The 22,324-nt window shown below is 44.2% G+C and overlaps 1 protein-coding gene across 1 annotated transcript in view; it reads right to left on the minus strand.

Annotated features, from left to right (window-relative positions):
- The window catches only part of CEP170B (centrosomal protein 170B), a 110,709-nt gene that overhangs the window by 32,778 nt on the left and 55,607 nt on the right, over nt 1-22,324 (minus strand). Inside the window, exons 7-11 of the mRNA XM_063118161.1 lie at nt 9,942-10,058; nt 7,349-7,825; nt 5,425-6,191; nt 2,139-2,324; nt 635-770 (exon numbers count right to left, since the gene is read on the minus strand). Coding sequence (XP_062974231.1) covers nt 635-770; nt 2,139-2,324; nt 5,425-6,191; nt 7,349-7,825; nt 9,942-10,058 — 1,683 coding nt within the window. The remainder of the gene's footprint in view (nt 1-634; nt 771-2,138; nt 2,325-5,424; nt 6,192-7,348; nt 7,826-9,941; nt 10,059-22,324) is intronic.

Here is a 22,324-nt window from a genome sequence, read left to right on the forward strand (position 1 = left end):
ACTTACTTTTTAAGTCTAAAGAGCTGGGTTATACGTTACAACTTAGTACATGAAAAGCAGCCCGGCCCTGTCTCTCTGAACACTGAAGTTGCAGTTTTGCCAGCAATAGCACCCTCCCACCCATGTCCCCCAGCAATTCGTGTATATAGGCATTCTTGCAACCCACACACCCAGCCCCCGCACACCCTAGAAATCTGCACCGGAGGGTCCCCCAGCCCTCTGGACAAAATTTGGAGGGCATGTGGAGGGCTGCAAGGATATGGAGCAGACAAGAAAGTCCTGTTCCATTGGCAGAACAAAATGTTGGATCCATCCCTAAATATGATCCTTGGGAAGCCACTGCCTGACACAGTTATTTTGCTTGCTAAGGACTATTCCAGCTGCCTCCAACCTGGTGTCCTCTACATATGTTGGGTTGCAACTCCCATTAATTCCCAGCTAGTATGGTTAGCTGTCAATGAACACTTTCGGGAAAAGTTATCATCTCTTTTCGGAACAATGTGTTGTGAGTCTAGAGGACCGGCCCTAACATAAAGCAACAGGAAGAAGACACGGAACCAGAGTCACTTCACATTCCCCTCTTTTAGGTGTAGTCTGTTGGCAATGCAAGAATGACACCAGCTGCTGTGCTTACCTGTACCAGCCTGAGAGAGGGGGCTTGGCTGGTGGGTATCCGCCACTCCAGCAGCAGATCCAGAGTCTGTATAGGAATCTGCAAGGCTTGCCCATCTGGATACCCATTTCTGTCCACCTTGAGATGCAGGCGGTAACTGCAAAGGGAAGAGGAGGGGGAATCCCAGGCCGTTAAAACAGTATTGTCATCGTGCTTTCATCATAATGTGAAACATTTCGGCACTTGGCTCTCATTAGCATCCTGTTATGGCTGGATTTTCAGAACGAACTGCTACATGAACCAATAGGGCTGGATCCAGACTTGCCCCTCCATGAGCAGAAGGATTCCTTCTGCTCATGGAGGGAGCTCTGATTCAGAGGAGGCTTTCCACTGGCAGCAATTTTCTCCAATTCCCCTTTTCCCCAGCACCAGCAGAATTCCACTGAGCAGAAGTCTGGATCTAACCCACTGTCTACAGATGGATACCATTTGGGAAGCAATGGGCACCACAATTCAAGAAGGATGCAGACAAACTGGAGCGTGTTCAGAGGAGGGCAACCAGGAAGATCAGGGGTCTGGAAACAAAGCCCTATGAAGAGAGACTGAAACAACTGGGCATGTTTAGCCTGGAGAAGAGAAGATTGAGGGGAGACATGATAGCACTCTTCAAATACTTAAAAGGTTGTCACACAGAGGAGGGCCAGGATCTCTTCTTGATCCTCCCAGAGTGCAGGACACGGAATAACGGGCTCAAGTTACAGGAAGCCAGATTCCAGCTGGACATCAGGAAAAACTTCCTGACTATTAGAGCAGTACGACAATGGAACCAGTGACCTAGGGAGGTTGTGGGCTCTCCCACACTAGAGGCCTTCAAGAGGCAGCTGGACAAGCATCTGTCAGGGATACTTTGAGGTGGATTCCTGCATTGAGCAGGGGGTTGGACTTGATGGTCTTATAGACCACTTCCAACTCTACTATTCTATGATTCTATGATAAGAAGAAAGCTCTCCCATCAAATGCAAGTTGCAAAAAGACAAGAAAAGCCATATGGTATGATTTTATATCAACATGGGCGCCATCTATAAACTTTGCAGGAACATCAGCTGTGACTATCTCAAATAAATACAACACAATTGATTTATGTTAGTTTTCAGAAGGGTAGCCATGTAATTTATTATGCTTCTGCAAGTCATGGAGTGGGGTAAGGGTGTAACGAGCTATGAAAGGCATTGACCTCTTCCTCCCGGATCTCTGGAAACAACTCAGTCATTACCCTGCTTTCAGAGTTTTAGCAAGATTTACAGTCCCAGTTGATTGCAAGCCCACAGGGCAGGTCTTTAACATTATTTACGGCACAGTACTTTGTTCTGAAAGCACTTTAAATTGTTTTATTGTTATTAGCAAGGCCTTTCTCACACATTTTCAAGTCTCTCTTTGGAGCCATGAGGACTAGAAACACATATACCAATTTTGCCCAAAGCTAAAGAAGAAGAGTTGAGAAGCGGCCGTCACATGTTCAGCGTACCTGCATCTCTGCATGATGTCCGCTGGCCACTTTGGAAGCGATGACCTGCATCATTGTCACCTTTGGGCTTGAGCCGTTTTCACCGATGAAATGATGGGGCCCCAGTTCATCTTTTTCACCTTTTATAACAGGCCGGAAGGCCGAAGACATTCTGGAAAATTCAGGGGACTCCAAAACACCAAAAACCTGATAAACCCAAGAGAGGGTGCAGAGGCTTAAAAGAAAATAATGAATTCCCGATCCACAAAGTCATCACTTACATCTTTGTCTAGGCCAGACTTCCCCAACCTGTCACCTTCCAGATGTGTTGGACTACAAGTCCCACCATCCCCAGCCAGCATCAGCTGGAGATGATGGGAGTTGTGGCCCAACATATCCGTAAAACTCCAGGTTGTGGAAGTCAGGCCTAGAATTTGACTTGAGCAGTTGTTTAAGTCAGTAGCTTTTTGAGATATTGTTTCATACTGGCATGGTAAGGTCTGAGAGGATGAAAAATGCCTGTTTTTGCTGTCCCGTCTTGATCAGGAGGGAAGAAACCATCCGTATTGCTCCTCACCTTGCAAACATCACTGCAGTGGTGCAGAATGAAAAGCACCACTATGGTAATTCGTGAAGGTACCCCTCAATGAAAGAGCCAGTGTGGTATAGTGGTTAGAGTGTTGGACTAACCTTCCTCACAAGGTTGTGAGGACAAAATGGAGAGAATCATGTATCCTTACAAGAGGAAGAAAGTGGGATATAAATGTAATATCATTACATGTCCATCCAAGCAAGTCCATCCAATCCATCAAATGGAAGGAAGAAAGGCAACTTTGAGAAATCACTGGGAGCCAGTGTGGTAAAATGGTTAGTACTGGTTGGACTGGGACTTGGGAAACCCAGGTTGTAGTCTCTACTTGGTCATGAAGCTCACTGGGTGACTTTGGGCCAGTCATTGCCTCTCAGCCTATCCTACCTCACAGGGTTGTTGTGAGAATAAAATGGAGGGGAGGAGAATCGTGTACATTGCCTTGGGCATCTTGGAGTAAAAGCTGGGAAATAAATATAATAAATAAATAAATAAAATCATTCCACATTCACTGCCTGCCTGCCAGGAACTGTAAGCTTGGAGTGGAAAAATAATGATTTCCAGAATGGAAGTTGCATTGATGCAAAGCATGCCAGCGAAACATAGGACCTACCAAGCAGAACACGGCATGGAAACCATGTGTTGTGGCCGGCCAAGCAATTGGCAGTCCTCCTATTTTTACAGTTCTAGTTGTCGCCGTCTTATTTTCTTAGGTACAGGGAGATGCATTCTGTTAGGGATGCCCAGACCTGCAGCCTGAAGTACTGCAGCCCAGACACAAGTTTACCACCTCATCTGTAGTTTGTGAGAACTAGCCCTTGGTTCAAGGGTGTTGAAACTCTTAAAGCTCTTGGGAGGCCCATATTCCAGTGGTGGGTGGAGCTGAAGGCAAAAGTGGGTGGAGCCAATATACCAAACTATACACCAGTCTAGTTTAGCTCTTAGTGCCAGGAAGTATGCCTTAGGAGAGGCATTCCAACGTTTTTGCATGGGGAAAAATGCGCAAACATCAGGAAAACATGAAACAATAGGCAGGTGGAGGAGAGTGGGAACCACCCAGTGGTGGGGAAATGGGCGTGGCCATTTGGGGAACTCTGGAGGGCCTGACTGGAACCCCAGGTGGGCCAGATGAGGCCCTTGGGCCTGAGATTCAACACCACAGCCTTAGTTGCTACAACGTTTCGTTCCAGTGTTGGCAGGATACTCTCAATCTTGGATCACGATTAACACAGATCGGGGCATGCTGCAGGATTGCATGTTTCCTCTGTCCAACTCCTCCCCTCTTTCACAAGAATTCCCCTCCCTTTCCGCACAGCATCCTCAAGGGTTCCATCTGCACCAACTTTAATCGTGGTTATTATTAACCACAGCTGCCAACATAAAGTAGGGTTTGAAGCTAGCCAACCAGGGTTCAAAATGTGGTTAAGAGAGAACCTGGTTAACACGAGCCATGGTTAGCCAGATGTCAGGGAGAGAATTCATGGCCAAGAACAGAGCGGGCTGAGGGAAGGATTATGAGATCCTGCAGCCCTCTCTTCGGGCCTGTTCAGACAACACTCTAAGCCATGGTTAAGCAGCTAACCCTCTTGCAGCAAATGGTTAGTCAGCTTGTTTAAACCATGGTTATGTAGCCACTATGGTTAGGAAGAATTCACTCGACATGCTAAGCCAAGGTTCACACAACACACTAAGCCATAATATTTAGCTCAAAATGCTTAACCACTGTGGCTTACTGTGGCGTTACACTCCACAAGTCAATTCCAAATGTATGTCTGCAGTTTGTAAGTCTGTGGTTTGTAGAATGTTGGCCTGAGTGGGCGGAGTTAGAATGTCTTGGGAGTGGGGAGGAGTGATATATAAGGGAAGGACTGAGGGGATTGTGGGTTCTTGTTCTTGTTCTTTTCAGGGAAAAGCTTTTCAGGGAGACTTGTTAGGTACTCTTAGAGTCTGTAGTGCTCTCTGTATTTATGGTACTTAAGTTCTGGGAAATTTGAGAGTCAGTGTAGTGAGTGGTGTCTTTAGGGTGTGGTGTGCACGTAGTGGAAGTATATTAATCAATACTGAGAATAAAGAAAGTTCAAGAGTGATTGTGTGAGAGAAAGGAAAAGCGCGAATGTGAGAGTGACAGGATTGTATGGAAGGTTTCAAAAAGGTTTTTAAATGTTGTTATTTGAAACAAAGCTTATGTACTTTTAAAAATAAATTTTAATTGTTTTGTTTTTAAAACTACCACAAAAATCCCACGTGTCTGTTTGGCATTTATCATCTTAAGTTTACACATTCAGCACCCACTCTGACAATCATTCACCTCAGCAGATATAACTCACAGCGCATTATTATATATATTAAAATCCTTCTCCATTTTAAACCCCTTTCTCCACATAGTTTGGAGGAAGGTGGGCTTTATCCCTTGCCTCAGACGTACCAAGCGGTGGTGCTTGGCTTGAGCAGGGAGTAGCCTCGGCCGGGTCTGGTGTTCAGAGCCTGTGTCGCCCCATGATAAGTGGTGGCGGACGTGAGGTCTGGTGTTCAGAGCCTGTGTCGTGGCACTTACCACGCCATCTGAACAGGGCCATTCTCTGTTAAGCACGGTTGGAGATCAGAAGCATTATATTCGCACTAGGCTTGATTGCCTTTCTCCTGATGTTACTGCGAAGCAAACTATAACTGGAGAAAAACACGCACAAAGTTCTCAGTTTCTATGAATGATAGCCTTACCTGATCAATCATCTTCCGAGCTTCTTCTACTTCTTTATCTTGCGACTCTGTCTCAATGGTGTACGTGCCCGTTTCGCTCAAGCTGTCCTCTTCCTCGTGTTTCCGAGCTTTGACCACCTTAGGATCCACAGCCGGCGTCAGGATCGCTTCCGGGGCGGACGGCACCACGACGACCCGTGGGGCGGGCGGCGCTGGCGAGGGAGGTGGCTTCTCAGGGCTGGTTTTTCCAGCTTGAGAGCTCTCCCGTAAGCACTCGGCGGCAAAATCCTGAGCGATTTTGGACTTCCTCCCTACGCTGCCATGATTTTTAACAGCTGTCCTTGGAGTGGAGGACGTAGAAGAGCTGATCCGCTCCTCCGTCTTCTCCCTCTTAAAGGAACCGGCTCTCGGGGTGGTGAAAGAATTGCTCGGCCCTTTGGTTCCGACGGCGGGCGGATGTGGCGAGGGCACCACGCTCCCTGGTTTCTCGGCAGGCACGGTCACCTTGCGCTTCTCCATCTTGGCCTTCAAGGTGGGGTCCACGTCATTCTGGGCAGAGTGACCGCTGTGCGTGAAAGACTGCGATCTCTTCTTCCGAGGCGTGTCGTCGTCAAAAAACTCTATGACAAAGGCCTGCTGGTTGTGGAGCATTTCCTGGGGGTCCCGGCGAATCTGGCGCTGGAGCTTGGCTTGCTCAGCCAGTTGGTCGTTGCTGGCCGTCTCCTTCTCCGGTTTTGGGGCTACTGGGTCTTCGGAGTCGCTCTGTGTTCCATCTTCATGCCGGTTGCCTGTTAGGTTGGAAAACAATTAGGACTGCCACGGGATGGAGTAGACTTACTACTGTACTGGTACGTCATGGTCTCCCCTCTCCTCCATTTGGAAAGCATTTGGCATTTCTGAGTTTCACAGGGAATTTTACACACACACACACACACCCCTAAAAAAAAAGCTTCTGATCTTTTGAGTATTTCCTTGAAATACCACCCTCCTTACTAGTTTCCTCCCTTACAGGCAAACTCAACTTTCCAAACTGATGACAGGGAGGGTTTGCTGAAGCCAGGAGAGGCCTTGCAGGCTTCTGTTTACCTGGAAATGGCATTTCTTGCTGAGGTCCATGGGAGAGGTAGCTTTCTATGCCTCCTGGTTTAAATTATTTGTTGGGAGCCATAGAACACCACACATGCCATGAACCCATGCAGGGAATCGTTTATAGCAGGTGTGCACAAGCCATGGCCTGCAGGCTGCATGAGGTCTCCTCAACGTCTTAGATGCAGCCCTCAGAGGGTACCCTGACCCCTCCCTGCCACCATATCCCCTGATATAGATTCCTCTTTCTTTACTGCTTAGAGAAGGAAAGAGTGATTTCTACCAGGATCATCGGGAGGTGTGTATACGCTCATGGAAGTGTACACCAGGATGTGTGTGTGTGTGTGTGTGTTCTTACATATGTGTCGATCCCAAGCCAGCATCACATGCAGGGCCAAAAAGGTTGCATAACCTTGATTTACAGTTAGGCAGAAGCCTGCAAGACTTCTTCTACTTCCAACAGCAAGAATATGCTGTCCCAGCCTCAGATGCTTGGAAGGATGGGGAACCAGCTAAGAGAGCTGGCTGACAGCAGGCCAAACTCCCTTACGCACCGGCCCCACATTCAGAGAGACATAGGCCACAGCTAGACCTAAGGTTTCTCCTGGGATCATCCAGGGTTCGCCCCTGCCTGAGCACTGGATCCCCTGTGTGTCACCTAGATGAACAGGTTTGACCCCTGGACGATCCAGGGATAAACCTTAGGTCTAGCTATGGCCTTAGACCCAGTTTGTAATATGGTGTGTGAGCTGGTATTCCAAAATGCTGGCAATACCACATTTTCCTTCTTCCTTTCCTGATCTATATCAAATTATCATCCCAGACAATAGCCCGCAATTCATATAACATAGGTGCTTACCTTTCAGTGTCCTGACATGAACTGGGAGGTCGCTTTTCGTACTGTATACATCATCTCCTGGGGACTGCCTTCGCATGAGACTCGGGTCGTTCTGCACCAGCCAATCAGCCACTTTGCTTTCCGCCGAGATCATTTCCCCGTGAGCGGCTTCCTTGCCAAGGTTCCGCCTCTGCCTGAGCGAAAATTTGGTGACGTGGTCCTTTATCTTGATTTTACCCGGGGTGCAGTCGTCAAACTCAATGGTAAAAGATGCGTGGCTGTGCACAACCGGCAGCACCGCCGCGTCAACGTCTTTGGTGGGGATCTCGTGGACTTGTGCCTCCGGGGACTTCAGTGGCTGCTGGAATTCTTTCGTTGGGATTTCAAAGTAGCTAGGTTCCCTTCGGAACGAGTAGACAGACTCGCCTTGAGAATCCCGGTAGCCTGTGATGTTGCCGTTGATTTCTTCTTCGTGTTGGGCTAGGTCTTTCGTTCTTTCTAAAGGGTCAAAACAAAAGAATTGAGGGCGATAGTGACGGTGGTGAAGGAGGAAAACAGCATAAAGCTGAGGTTGGCACAGCTGCTGTGTTTTACACATTGTGCAGAACTCTGTTGTTTGCCTTTATTAAGAACACAAAATAGAGTAGGAAGGGCCATATAAGGCCTTTGAGTCCAACCCCCTGCTCAATGCTGGAATCCACATCAAAGCATACCTGACAGATGGCTGACAAACTGCATCTTGAATGCCTCTTGTAGTGCCCATGACCTCCAAAGGTAATTGGTTCCATTGTCATACTGCTCTAACAGTCAGGGTTTTTTTCCTGGTATTTAGCCCGAACCGGACTTCTTGAGCCCATTATTCCACATCCTACACTCTGGGATGATCGAAAAAAGATCCTGGCCCTCCTCTATGTGACGACCTTGCAAGTGCTTGAAGAGTGCTACGATGTCTCCCCTCAGTCTTCTCTTCTCCAGGCTAAACATGCCCAGTTCTTTCAGTCTCTCCTCATAGGGCTTTGTTTCCCTGATCATCCTCGTTGCCCTCCCCTGAACCCCCTCCAGCTGGTCTGCACCGTTCTTGAAGTGTGGTGTGCAGAACTGGATGCAGCGTTTACAGAACGGAGGGGGAGGACATACTCTTATCTTGAAAATGGTTATTCCAGAAATTTATAATTGGTATGATTCTGTTTAGAAATCTGCACACATGTGTATAAGCATAAATAAAGCTTTCAAAAGTCATGCTGCTGCAGTGAACACTTTATGATTCTGAAGCCTTGGCTTATTATGGCTATCAAAAGTTGCTGCTATTGTTTTTGAAGGTCCAAGTAGAAGATGTCCTTCATGGTGAAGGTCTCTTGATAAAGCCCAGATAAGAACGCCTCCGTTTTCAGCCCCTCTTGAATCACACTTTGTTGCCTTCCTAATTTTCTGAATTCTATGAGAGCTCACCTGGCATCATCAGCTGTCTTTGTCCCATTTTCTTGCTCCCACCTTTGTGGCCTCCTGCCACACACACCTTCTTATGCCTATAATGCATTTGCCCTTCTCTGGCTTCCTTCTGTCATACCAACTTCTCCACACACATTGAGAAATTGAATAGGGAGACCTTTTTCTCCCGCTCTCATAATACTAGAACCCAGGGTCCCCCCCATGAGATTCAGTACAGATAAGAGGAAGGACGTCTTCACACAGCGCAATTAAAACTATGGAATTCACTTCCACAAGATGTACTGGTGGCTACCAATTTGGGGATTGGACAAATCCATGGAGGAGAAGACTATCAACAGCTACTAGTCTCGATGGATTCATGCTACCTCCAGTATCACAGACGGTATGCCTATGTACACCAGTTGTTGGGGAACATAGGCGGGAGGGTGGTGTTGTGCTCATCTCCTGCTTGCGGGTTTCCTGTGGGCAGCTGGTTGGCCACAGTGCGAACAGGATGCAGGACTAGATAGACCCTTGGTCTGATCCAGCATGGTTTTTCTTATGTTCCTGCTTAAAAAATCCCTCTTACAATACAAAAATCTTCTACAAAGGCTTTCGTTGCTTACTGTGAGGAGCCGTTTCCTTGCAATCCTTCCACAATTGGTCATTCTGATCAATGTGCTCCCATCGGCCTGATTCAAGACACGCTGAAGGGATATGCAATATCTGCTATAGCAATACAGAGATACTGACTAAGCATGGAAGGATTTCAAAAGCCTTCCTCAACCTGGTACCCCTCCAGATGTGGTGGACTGCAACTTCCATCATTCTGGCTGAGAATGATGGGGGTTACAGTCCAAATATCTGAAGAGCACTGAAGTGGGGAGCAAGGGAATACTGAGAAATTTCATGTTCAGGTATGATCCCTATGGGAAAAGCTGTTATCCTTAAAGCTGTGCTACCTCCAGTATCCGAGGCAATAAGCCTGTGTGCACCACTTGCTGGGGAACATGGGTGGGAGGGTGCTGTTGCACCATGTCCTGCTTTGTTGGTCCCTGGTTGACAGCTGGATGACCACTGTAAACAGAGTGCTGGACTAGATGGACCCTTAAGCTGATCCGGCATGGCTCTTCTCATGTTATCACTTTCATGCTTTACACGACTGTTGCTGCTATGTGAATTTTACCTGAATACTGTTCTTCTGGCCTCCGGTCATCCATTGGCTCAAACTTATTATTGGCATCGTCTTCTCCCCACCATGATGGCTGTCCATAAAGAGGTGTGCGGTAAGTGGTTGTAGTCTCTGGGGACAGAAAAAAGCAAAATAAAATAAAAATTGGGACGTTTTCTGGCAGATCTCACTACCTGGTTCAAGACAGTGGAAAAGAACTTATTTATTCCAAGCATGACTTTTGAAACACTAAGAGGAAAATAATTTAATTAAAATAGTGTTTATAAACCAACCGCTCACTAATTGCATTTTTGAAATTGCCCGGCTCTTTCAACCAGCATTTCTTAACCAATGTCAAACTCTGGTTTCAAATGTTGGTTATTTGGAGTACCTGGATAGACTTGACCGTGGTTAATTCCAGCATAGATGTATCCTTTAAAGCCATTGAAGGCCTAACAAACATTCTTTTATCCATCCACAGATTTCTAATATGTCATTTTGACTGTATCTCCTGTTTCAATACAAAACAAACTCCTTTTTACTACTGTTGATTGTCTTAAATCTATACACACCTTCACTGCTTTTCCTAACCTTACACTAATGGGTCACTTTCATAGTCTAGAGATTAGTCCATATTCTTCCCAACCAGTCCTAATTGTGCGGCCATTGACTGTTTCCCATTTGCCGGCAACCTGATTCTTCAGCTAGTTTACTGTACCATCTAAATGCCCCAACAATACTCTTAAAGCTGTTAATGAGACTACATATGAAATTATCTCCTTACACAGCAATCCTATACATGTCTACTCAAACACAAGCCCCATTGAATTTGGCAGGACTTGCTCCCAGGTAAGTTTGCATAGCAGGGGTGGGCACTTTCAGGGGCAATTTCAACCCTAACTCTCCCTGGGTTTGGCAGCTATGCACTGCCAAATTTTGGTGGGGATAGTGGCAAAATAGGCAATTCGCAACCAAATTTCAGCAATAAATACCAATTGTTTTGCCATTGTCACCAGAGCTAATTTGGGGGCAGTTTAAGGCCGGGGGGGGGGGGAATGAGCCATGTGACCCCTCCCCCAATGTATAGGATTGCAGCCTTAATGAATGCTACCCTTTTAATCAGCATTCATTCACGAACTTCAAATCGTGGTTTTAAATCTTGGCTAAGTGGAATACCAGGATAACCTTAACCCATAATTAACTCCAGTACAGTGCAAGATCATGATCATATAACCATAGTTAAGAACAAGCCAACATTACATCAGCACTAGGCCTTAACCTCAAGTTACAATCTTAGGAGTTACAGTGAAGAATGAAATCCTTTCCCCAACAGTTCTAATTTTTTAGAAGCTACTCAAAAGCAGCAGCTGTTAACAATCTACACCTTTGATCTATGATCTAAATGGAGAGATTTAGCTCCATGCCTTCCCCCAGTATCTGTGTCCCATTCACATGAACGGGCCAATTTTCTATGTGTATACAGGCTATATATCATTTTCAAATGATATATAACACACCCAGAGCATTAAGGATGGGGCAGGTTAGAACGTGAAATACATAATTACTCCTTTATCTCTCTGGCAAGCATTAGAGATGCCTCTGCTGCAAGCTCTTTGCCACGATGTGTGCTGCCTGTTATTCTTCCATATTAATAATTATATTTGATGTAGCATTTTTGTTGTGCAACAAGGTACCTTAAAATACTAGTCTTACTTGTTATAGGTGACACTTTGGAACAGATCATCATTATGCCCATTTCATAGATGGGAAACCTGAGACTGAGAAAAAGGGACTAACAAGATATTACTCTAAACTCATGGCTGCTTCCAAAACCAACAACCACATGTTCGGTTCCTCCTTGTGCAACACCCAGTGTAGAGTAACCATATGAAAAGGAGGACAAGGCTCCTGTATCTTTAACAGTTGCATAGAGAAGGGAATTTCAGCAGGTGTCATTTGTATGCATGCAGCACCTGGTGAAATTCCCTCTTCATCACAACAGGAGCTATACTAGAGTCACCAGATTTAAAAGAGGGCAGGGCACCTGCAGCTTTAACTGTTGTGATAAAGAGGAAATTTCAGCAAGTTCTCATGACAACTGCTGAAATTCCCTTTTCAATACAACTGTTAAAGATACAGGAGCCCTGTCCTCCTTTTCATATGGTCACCCTAACCTAGCGTGACTCATGATGGTTGAAGCCATGATGTTCTGCATTCCCCCAGCTCCATTTCAAATAATTGAAAGCTGCTGGCAGGGAAATCAGAAAATCCTGATGTCATTGACCAGGCTGGCTGGGATTGACGAGAATTATAGCTCAAAAGCATCAAGCTAGAGAAGGCAGATGTGAGTTATACTGGTTCAGCTTTTATTTATTATTGCATTTCTATGCCACCCAATAGCTGAAGCTCTCTGGTCGGTTCACAATTTCCCCCCCAACCTGGTACCTGTTGTGCCTAGTTTGGGATTAAAGGACAAAAACAGAACAGCTGAGCCTGAGAGTGTTTGGGGAGGGTCTCAGCACATCAGCAAGCAGAAGACAGCTGCAGCTCAACCCAGCTGGCCTCACTTAACCATCAGCCTCACAATATAAGGCAAGCCTGAGATTCAGTTTGGCTGCTGGAAGCAATGGTTGCTTCTGTTGATCCATCGCAGTAGCATTCCTGCCAGCTCCTTGACTCAGCTCTGATTGTTCCTGAACAACTTCAACCATTCCTCAGTGCATCCCTAAAATCTGGCATTGTTTGCCTTGGCTCCCGACAGATATCTCTGGCGTATTGACCTTGGGACTGTTTTATAACTACTCTAGCGGCTGCTTATCTTGCAATTCCTGTGATTTATGACAGTACCCACCAGATGTGCTGGACTGCCACTCCCATAATTCCACAGCCCCACAATGGACATGGTGGCTGGGAATGATGGGAAGTGCACTATGGCCAATGGAGATGCTGGCTGGGAATGATGGGAGTTGCAGTCCAACACATTTGGAGGGCACCAGGTTGGGAAAAGCTGTTCTAGATATTACAGAGTGGGAGAGGGGAAGCAGACTGGTGACGGTGGATGTTTTGGGTGGCAGCCACGTTTAGCATAATCTCTAATTCATCCTAAAAGTAATTTGCCCAGTGCTGTGTACCAAGCCCATAGCCAAGAGGTATGATCCCAAGTTTACTAGGTCCAACATGCAGATCTGAAAAAAATAAAGAAACCTGGAATTCCCAAGTATCACGATTAACATTTTAGGCACCAGATGAACAAAGTAGACGGGGATTTTTCCAGTCCTGTGAACACACCGCCAATTATTTCAGGCTTTTCTTTCTTTCTTTTTTACTATTTACTTAGAAAGTGTACATTTAGCTGTTCGAAGACATTCTCAAATTGCTAACTCGGGACATCACCTCTCAGAGATCGGCCAAATGATTCTACAGCTAACTGCAAACATTGGAAGGATTTTAAACACACACACACAGCAGCAAACACATGACTTCTACTTGGGAAGTTCCCATTTCAAAGAAAAACGCACAAGCCTCCACCTGGAAATATGTACCCCAAACTAGCTTTTCATGGACAAATGAAATGCCTTCATTTTAATGCTATGGTGCATGTTTATCGTGGCTTGGAAATTATATAAAACTCCCTCAGGGTTAAGGATTTGAAAAGCCAATTTAGCACAAAATACCCCATGGATGCTCAAGTAATTCTAACAACTAACAGACATTCTAAGGCTGTAGCTAGACCTAAGGTTTATCCCAGGATCATCCCGGGTTCGTCCCTGTCTGAGCGCTGGATGCCCTGTGTGGCACTTAGATGAACAGGTTTGACCCCAGGACAATCCTGGGATAAACCTTAGGCCTAGCTGCGGCCTAAGTCTTCTTATTTTTCCTCAGTTACATGATGGTCCACTTCAAAAATTTACACTAAAAATGCCAAAGCTCTGAGTTTTTTAATGTCCAAATTATATATTTTTTCATATAAAAATGAGTGAAAAGACGGGAGAAGCGAATTATCAGGATGCTGAACTTTTTATTTGTTGGTTGCAAAGCCCGACACATTTCGGCTTGTACCTTTTCAAGGCCTCCTTTAGGGGATTGTAGGAAGATGTCTGCAAAGATATTCTTATCAACAGATCTTCTTATCAACACTCGCTATTAACAACCAGAGAATTACAATCTGTTGATAAGAAGATCTTTGCAGACATCTTCCTACAACCCCCTGAAGAAGGCCTTGAAAAGGTACAGGCCGAAACGTGTCGGGCTTTGCAACCAACAAATAAAAAGTTCAGCATCCTGAGAATTCGTTTCTCCCTTCTTTTCACTTCATTGGATGCTTTTCTCCCTCTGCTTTTGCATATAAAAATGAGTGGCATCCGAGGTTGATCAAATTTTTGTTTGTGTTGTCTACCTTCACGCAAATGAACAAATTCTATTAATTTGGTTTAATTCAATTAATCCATTCCTTTAAAGGGGTGCTGGTTAATCTCCCATTTTGCAGGTACGACTTTTTGCAGCTATGAAAAGATTTCCTACCAATTCCACATGCTTGTTTCCCCTGTGCTTTTTCCTTAACGGTGGAAGTACACATTCCGCTTTTACCTCATGTCGCTGGAGGTGAAATAGCACGACTACTTTACAATGGCCCTGTTCAGACAACACTGTTAACCATGCTGGTTAAGCAGCAGGGTTAACGGTGTCATCTGACATGGCTTTTCCTTAACCAGGTATCCCCACTAACCACATTGTGGTCGGCTTCATTAATCATGTTCTGCAGCAGCTTTACAGTATTAACTTTGGCTAAAGGTGTCTTATGCGATGCAGCTGTGGTTAAAAGGCCACAATCATAGAGCTGGCCGTACAGAGCAGCCTAAATCGCACAACTGCCAGTTCTCATAGCGCAAGGGCTCATGGGACACAGGGCGGAGCATTCGGAGGACTCAGGCGCTCATCTAACTGCATTGTGGTTAGCGTGTGGTTAAGGAAACCGGAACCAGACAGGATTAATGGTTTTGTGTGCAAGTGTACGGCTTGTGGTTGGTGCTAACCACAGAGAAGCGTGGTTACAGAGCCCTCAGTGTCGTCTGAACAAGCCCATTGTGAGATTGGGAGGGAATGACTTTTGGCAGAGCAGCAAGAAAGACAGGAGTGGAAGGTGCATAACCCTTCTCCCACCCCCGGATCTTACCCCACCACATACACATAAACACAGCTCTCTGGGCGGTTTCTAGCCCTACCTGGAAATGCCGGGGATTGAACCTGGGACCTTCTGCATGCAAAGCATGTGCTCTGCCACTGATCTATACCCCTTCCCCTTGGAAGACAGTTTCCAGGTTCGATCCAGGCAACCAACCAGATCCAGACCTGCTTAAGTTGCTGCATCATGCGCCTTGTGGACCTGGAGCCAAAAAATACATATAAATACCTGGCCATACACCACTTAAAAAAATTTGTTTAAGTTCCTTTTTAACCAGGATTTACTCAGTTTGCATCTACCGGAACCAAACATGGACCTGCACACAATCTGCGAAGTCTGCACATTTTCCAAGCTTGAAGTGAGATTAGTAGAAGAAGAAGAGAATGCTTTCGAAATATGCATGGGAAAATGTGCATGTTTGAAAAATGGGCAAAAACAAGCTTTAACCCATGGGAGGATAATGTGTATATTTCATGTGCATGACAGATGCATACATTTGGGAACATGCCCACAAAAATACACACAAGTTTCCATGAGAAGGGAGCCGGGAGAAGGGGAGGACAAAGCTTGTAATATGATACAGATATGAGTTAGAACAAGCTTCAAGACAGAATTCAGAGACCCTAGATGAGCTCAGGTTTTACTGATTCATATATCTCTGTCCGCACATCCTACTACAGCTGAATCTGTCTCAAAGTAAATTTTTTGGGCAATCCAAAAGGCAAAGGCAAAAAAGCAGGGAAATATTTTATTTATTTATTTATTTATTACATTTCTATACCGCCCAATAGCCGGAGCTCTCTGGGCGGTTCACAAAAATTAAAACCATTCATAGTATAAAACAACAGTATAAAACCATAATATAAAATACAATATAAAAGCTCAACCAGATAAAAACAGCAGCAATGCAAAATTACAAATTTAAAACACCATGTTAAAATGAATTTATAGATTGTTAAAATGTTGGGAGAATAAAAAGGTCAGTCCCCCTCTAGCATCCTCCTCTGCTGCCTCGTTCCTTTCCGCCCTCAGTTTTCATTTTCTATGAAGCTGCAGAGCTCCACAGATAAAATTTATAGCTTCGCTCGTCTCTACTCCATACCATCGTATGGGTGTATGCGCGCATTAATAACTACACTACCCCAAAAAAATGCAGGAGATAAATCACTGTTGCTGCTGCAGCGTGACGCTCTTTGCGTAGATTCGAATCTATGAAAATTCGGGTTTATATTCAATGAGGAGCAATCCCATTGTCGTACAGACGGGGGCCCAATAACAGCTAGGCTAAAACTGAAGGCTTATATAGCCAGAGCTTCCTGAGTCCCACCCAGGGATCCACTGCAATGCATTACAGGCCCTCGGGAAAAGTCCTACTCAGGAAGAGTGCCTTGCTCCAAAGGAGTCCTTTCTTCCTGAGGATCTTTCTTGTAATCAAGAAATTCTTCTCAAAGGATCCCAATTGGCATGCCTATTCAGACAACAATATTCTCGGGGGCTAGGTGATCATCCAGCCTCCACCTCAGAGGCAGAACTCCCCTGCTCCTGCAGGGATGGGCTATAGGTGATTTCCCCGAGGGCTCAGGCTTCCCAAGATGTCTTGACATGACTGGCTCCACGGCGTTGCCTGTCTCTGGGAGCCCTAACTCTCAGCTTCGTCCATTTTCTTCTGCTGCCCCTTATGCCTGGAACGCTCTTCCAGAACATTTGAGAACTACAAGTTCAACCGCAGCTTTTAAAGCTCAGCTAAAAACTTTTCTTTTTCCTAAAGCTTTTAAAACTTGATTTTGTTCTGACTTTATACTGTTAGTTTTACCCTACCCAGTGCCTGTTTACCCTACCCTGTGCCTGTTTGCTTTCTCTTCCCCTCCTTATTGTTTTATCATGGTTTTATTAGAATGTAAGCCTATGCGGCAGGGTCTCGCTATTTACTGTTTTACTCCATGTACATTGATGGTGCTATATAAATAAATAAATAAATAAATAAATAAATAATAATAATAATAGGATTCCTCCAGCAGGGGCAAGATACCACAACACAGGAAAAAAAACCACGAGTAAAGGAGCAGGTGAGCGACTCAACCAGCAGCGCATGAAGCTTCAATGAAAAGTAACTAAGCTGCTCTGTCATTTTAATTGTATTAGAACTAGTCCCTTTGAGCATGGCTCATTAACCACCCATCTACCATCCCCACCCTCCGACGTAACTTTATGCCGGTCTGTCCAGATGGTGCCAATTCATTCAAGCACGTTTCTTGCCTCATCAATTCTAGCAGACGGCCTAGGGAGGGTACCGTGGGCAAGAGCATCCATTTCAATGACAGGATTGGGGTCAGCTGAAGCACTTGCCTAGATAAATATTGAACTATTTGGTGACAGCGTGATGCAGTGATAGCAAACTAACAGGCATGTGTCTTCTTCACAGATCAGCTCCTACAGCTGTAACTTATTCAAAACAATGGGCTGGAGGAGGTCAGATTTGAATTATTATTATATTATCTCTCTACTCGTGGCAGTTTTTCTAGATGCAACAAAAGTGCATATGCACCAAACCACGTATAAACCAACTATTAGCAGGTATACTGCGTGAACAGCTTATTTATAAGAAATCTGTATATGCCATATTCACACACATTTCATGGGATTGGTTATTTCGTACAAACACAATAAGTTCCAATATATAACACAATATAAATACTGTATGCAATTATATGCAATTATATACAAAGTTACAGTATATAATTGCATATGAGCTTGGTCAAAAATTCTATATATATAATGAGCAGCTTGAGTTCTTCAAAATAATGAAGGCAGTAATGCAGTCCTCCAAACAGCCTCCATGATCTCAGCCAGAACAAAAGTAAAAGTCGCCAAAAATCAGGGTGGATAAAAATCAATGATTTTTTTTTAAAAAAAAATGGATTTTTTTTATTTAAATTGGATTTTTTAAAATTTAAATTGGATTTTTTAAAATTTAAATTGGATTTCTTTTAATAAAATGCTTTTTGAGGAAAAAATCTATCTAAAGTTAATTTTCTATTTATAATACATTATAGTCCAAAGGTTATTCATCATGAAATAAGGATTAGTTTTTAATTATGTAGCATGAGGCTGTTTAAATTTTTGGGTATATGAATTCCATTAATCCATTCATAATGTCATGCTCTTCCAGAGGTTTCTGTAAGATTATTTTTCTCCTTCCAATAAAGTACAGCAGAAAAGTTGTCCAAATATGAATGATTAACCTATTAAACTGGAGATAGATCACCTCGCAATAATTTCATAATTATCTATCTACAATGTATTTCTAATAGTATAACCAAATCAGTATTTTCTGATATAACTGCAATCTGAAAAGTTGCTATTCTAAAAATGAAACCTTCATCTGGTTGTAAATATTAAGATTATACCAGCAAGAATGAGCCTTTGGTAACTCTTGAGTTGTGTAAAATATAGCGAGGAAGAGTGTACTTTTTTTTGAGGGGGGGGGAAGTCACATGATTAAATCGAGTCTTTCTGAGTAGTGATTTAAATTGTGATTTAAATCAAATCCACCATGCCGAAAATCAGCACTTTGAAAACCTACAGGTTTTTTTGTGGGGGGGATCCCAATGAGGCTGCGAGTTGGTGGCTGCATCATTTAAGCAATGCAGCGCCACTGCACAGCCACTATGGGCTGTACAGTCTATACAGACTGTATAGACACACACACTCTTAGGAATAGTCTAGAAGAGTCCGGGCTTATTCGGCCTGTAGAATTTCAGAAACAGTGTGAGTTTATCTCTGTCAGCGTTCTCAAAACAGAGCCAGGGGGGAGTCACCCTACTGCCAACTGCCTGTTGGCCTTGGCAAGGAGGGAGGCTAGAAGTTCTCTGTGAGAACACTAACAGGCGTAAACCCACACTGGTTCTGACACGCTAGAGGCTGAATAGGCCCAGACTGTTCTTTTTTCCCTTCATGAAATGTTATTTCAGCTTGAAATAATGTTAACTAAATTAATACAACAAAAAGAACGTACATAATATTTCAATCACAATCTCTTAAGAATAAAGGATTTCTCCAATTATAAATCTCAAGTCTATAACTGCAGGGTTATTGTTTTTTGGAACATTTCGAATTAATAGCCTAAGCTGGAGCTCAACCCTAATGAACTTTTTAAGTTCTAGAACATATAAAAGTAGTGTGCACAGGTGTACAATGTTGGAACTTTTAAGTTTGAAGTACCTCAGCATCGGAAATTAATGGAAACCTGGTGTCATAATATCATTCACCATCCAAATATAAATCCATGTGTAATTTACTCCTTTTTGCTTTTTTTTAGAATATTGTAATATATGTAGCTACACTTGCATTTTTATTTTATTTTATTGTTTGTTTTATTGTTTTTGTTTTGATGAAACTAACAATGAAAAATTGATATAATCATCATTATCCTTCTCCTTTTCATTAGGATTCCTTACTCATTATTAGCCATTATTAATCCACTGCTCTTTAGTCAGTTGCTTTGTGGACTTCCAGTTACAAGCTGTAGGTAACTTTGCAGCTGTATACAATTCTATATTGTTGCATACTGTTCTATAGACTACTTCTGTTCCAATTCTACAAAGCCCACTACAGTGCTGAACCTAAGCCTTGACATTAGCTAAGACTTCCTTTTTTAAAATCTAGAGATTCCAAGGAATGAACCTGAGACTTTCCTCACGCCAAGGGCCATGAAGCGATGGGTAATGAAGACACAATAGACACAGGCATAGTATCTATTTATTTATTTATTTATTTATTACATTTCTATACCGCCCAATAGCCGGAGCTCTCTGGGCGGTTCACATTTTCCTCCGCATATATAGCACCTCTACGTAAGACCGTTGCTGCGCTCTGATAAATCTGTAGCCGGCGGTCGCGTGGGACAGCCCTGCTTGTACATTCTGAATGGGACACTACCAAAACACTTGCCGCACCTAACTCCAAAGTGGCTTGTGCCACTTTGCAGGTAAGTAAGCGAGACGCCCAGGCCCTGCCTTCACCTTCTCCCATGTGGACTTGCTTAAGCCTTTCATCAGAGGCTCTTCTTTGGCTTCCCCTGCCTTCAGAGGTTAAACGGGTGGCTGCCAGAGCTAGGGCCTTGTGTGTGGTGGCACCCTGATTTCGGAACTCCCTCCCGAAGTATATTCGCCTGGAGTCTCTAGAATGGGAGTTTTGCAAGAATTTGGAATTCTCCCACCTATGTGGCACAGGTAAAAGCAAAAAGGAAAGGAAGGAGGGAGAAAAAGGATTAGCCACACGGATGACCAGCTGGGGAAAGGCGTCTAGGAGCCAGGTTAACACAGTAGTGCTTTAGGAGGAGACCAACACCCCCTCCCTACCCGGCTAAAAAGTCAATGACAATAAAATGAGTGATTACAAAGAGGACATTGTACCAGCTCACTCCAGACAATGAGCTTGAGAGCTGAGCTAAAAATACTGCCTGGTCAAAATCAGAGGAAGGAGCGCCATGCATTAAAATAGGGCAGCGTCCCAAGAGATAACTTTTAATTGATGCCTCCTGCCGCTTTGACTGCAGCAGCAGTACACTCTCTCTTCCTTTGAATCCAAAATATTTCCACACCATGCTGATGAGGTGGGCTTTTTTTTTCTTTCCCCAATTTAACCCTCATGTGCCAAGATTCCCAATGCACAATTTTTTAAATGGAGCACAGGCACACAACTGTGACCCTCGGACAGACAGAAAGAAAAAGCATAACAGTCGTTCGCATCTAAAGATCATTATGGGCAGTTTGTAACAAAAGCTCAGGGGGTGAGTGTGGAATCCATATCGCTGCAGTCTAGTCTTTTCCCATTCATTATTAATAACACTGCTTCCATCTCCAACCAACATATAATTGGATGGACCCTGTGATCCTCATCAAGCACACAGCAGAAAATGAAAAAACCTCCTGCTTTAATCTTTTTACGCCCCTTCCTAGAGTTGGAAGACCTAAAGACGGTAGTGCACGTGCTGGTAACTTCAAGGCTCCTTCTGCAATGCGCTTTGTGCCTAGTCCGGAAACTTCAACTAGTTCAAAATATGGCAGCCAGGCTGGTCACCGGTACACCTAGGGGGGACCACATTACACCAGTTTTAAAATCTCTTCACTGGCTGCCAATTAGTTTCCGGGCGAAGTATAAAGTGTTGGTTATCACCTTTAAAGCCCTACATGGTTTGGGTCCAGGCTAGCTGCGGGATCGCCTTCTCCCGTACAATCCGCCCCGCGCACTCAGGTCCTCTGGGAAGAATTTACTCCAGCCAACAAAAACAAGGCTGAAAACTATTACCCAGAGGACCTTTTCTTCTGCCGCTCCTAGTTTGTGGAATGGCTTGCCGGGAAAGATTCGTCAACTTAACAGTCTTCTGGAATTTAAGGAAGCCATAAAGACAGATCTCTTCCAGCAGGCCTACCCAGTTGAATTTTAAATGTGCCTTTTAATTATTATTATTATTATTATTATTTTATTTATTTATATAACACCATCAGTGTACATGGTGCTGTACAGAGTAAAACAATAAAATAGCAAAACCCTGCCGCATAGGCTTACATTCTAATAAAATCATAATAAAACAGTAAGAAGGGGAAGAGAATGCACCAAACAGGCACAGGGTAGAGTAAAACTAACAGTGTAAAAGTCAGAACAAAATCAAGTTTTAAAAGCTTTAGAAAAAAGAAAAGTTTTTAAGCTGAGCTTTAAAAGCTGCGGTTGAACTTGTAGTTCTCAAATGTTCTGGAAGAGCGTTCCAGGCGTAAGGGGCAGCTGAAGAAAATGGACGAAGCCGAGCAAGGGAAGTAGAGACCCTTGGGCAGGCAAGAAACATGGCATCAGAGGAGCGAAGAGCACGAGCGGGACAATAGTGTGAGATGAGAGAGGAAAGATAGGAAGGAGCTAGACAGTGAAAAGCTTTGTAGGTCAACAGGAGAAGTTTGTATTGGATTCTGGAGTGAATTGGAAGCCAATGAAGAGATTTCAGAAGTGGAGTAACATGGTCAGAGCGGCGAGCCAAGAAGATGATCTTAGCAGCAGAGTGGTGAACAGAAACCAACGACTAATATAACTAATTAATATAACTCCCCTGCCAAAGGAAGTGAGGCAGGTGGCTACTAGGAGGAGGGCTTTCTCCGCTGTGGCACCCCGGTTGTGGAACGAGCTCCCCAGAGAGGTCCGCCTGGCGCCTACACTGTACTCTTTT

The sequence above is a fragment of the Elgaria multicarinata genome, chromosome 2 (assembly GCF_023053635.1).
Source record: "Elgaria multicarinata webbii isolate HBS135686 ecotype San Diego chromosome 2, rElgMul1.1.pri, whole genome shotgun sequence".
Taxonomy (NCBI): Eukaryota; Metazoa; Chordata; class Lepidosauria; order Squamata; family Anguidae; genus Elgaria; species Elgaria multicarinata.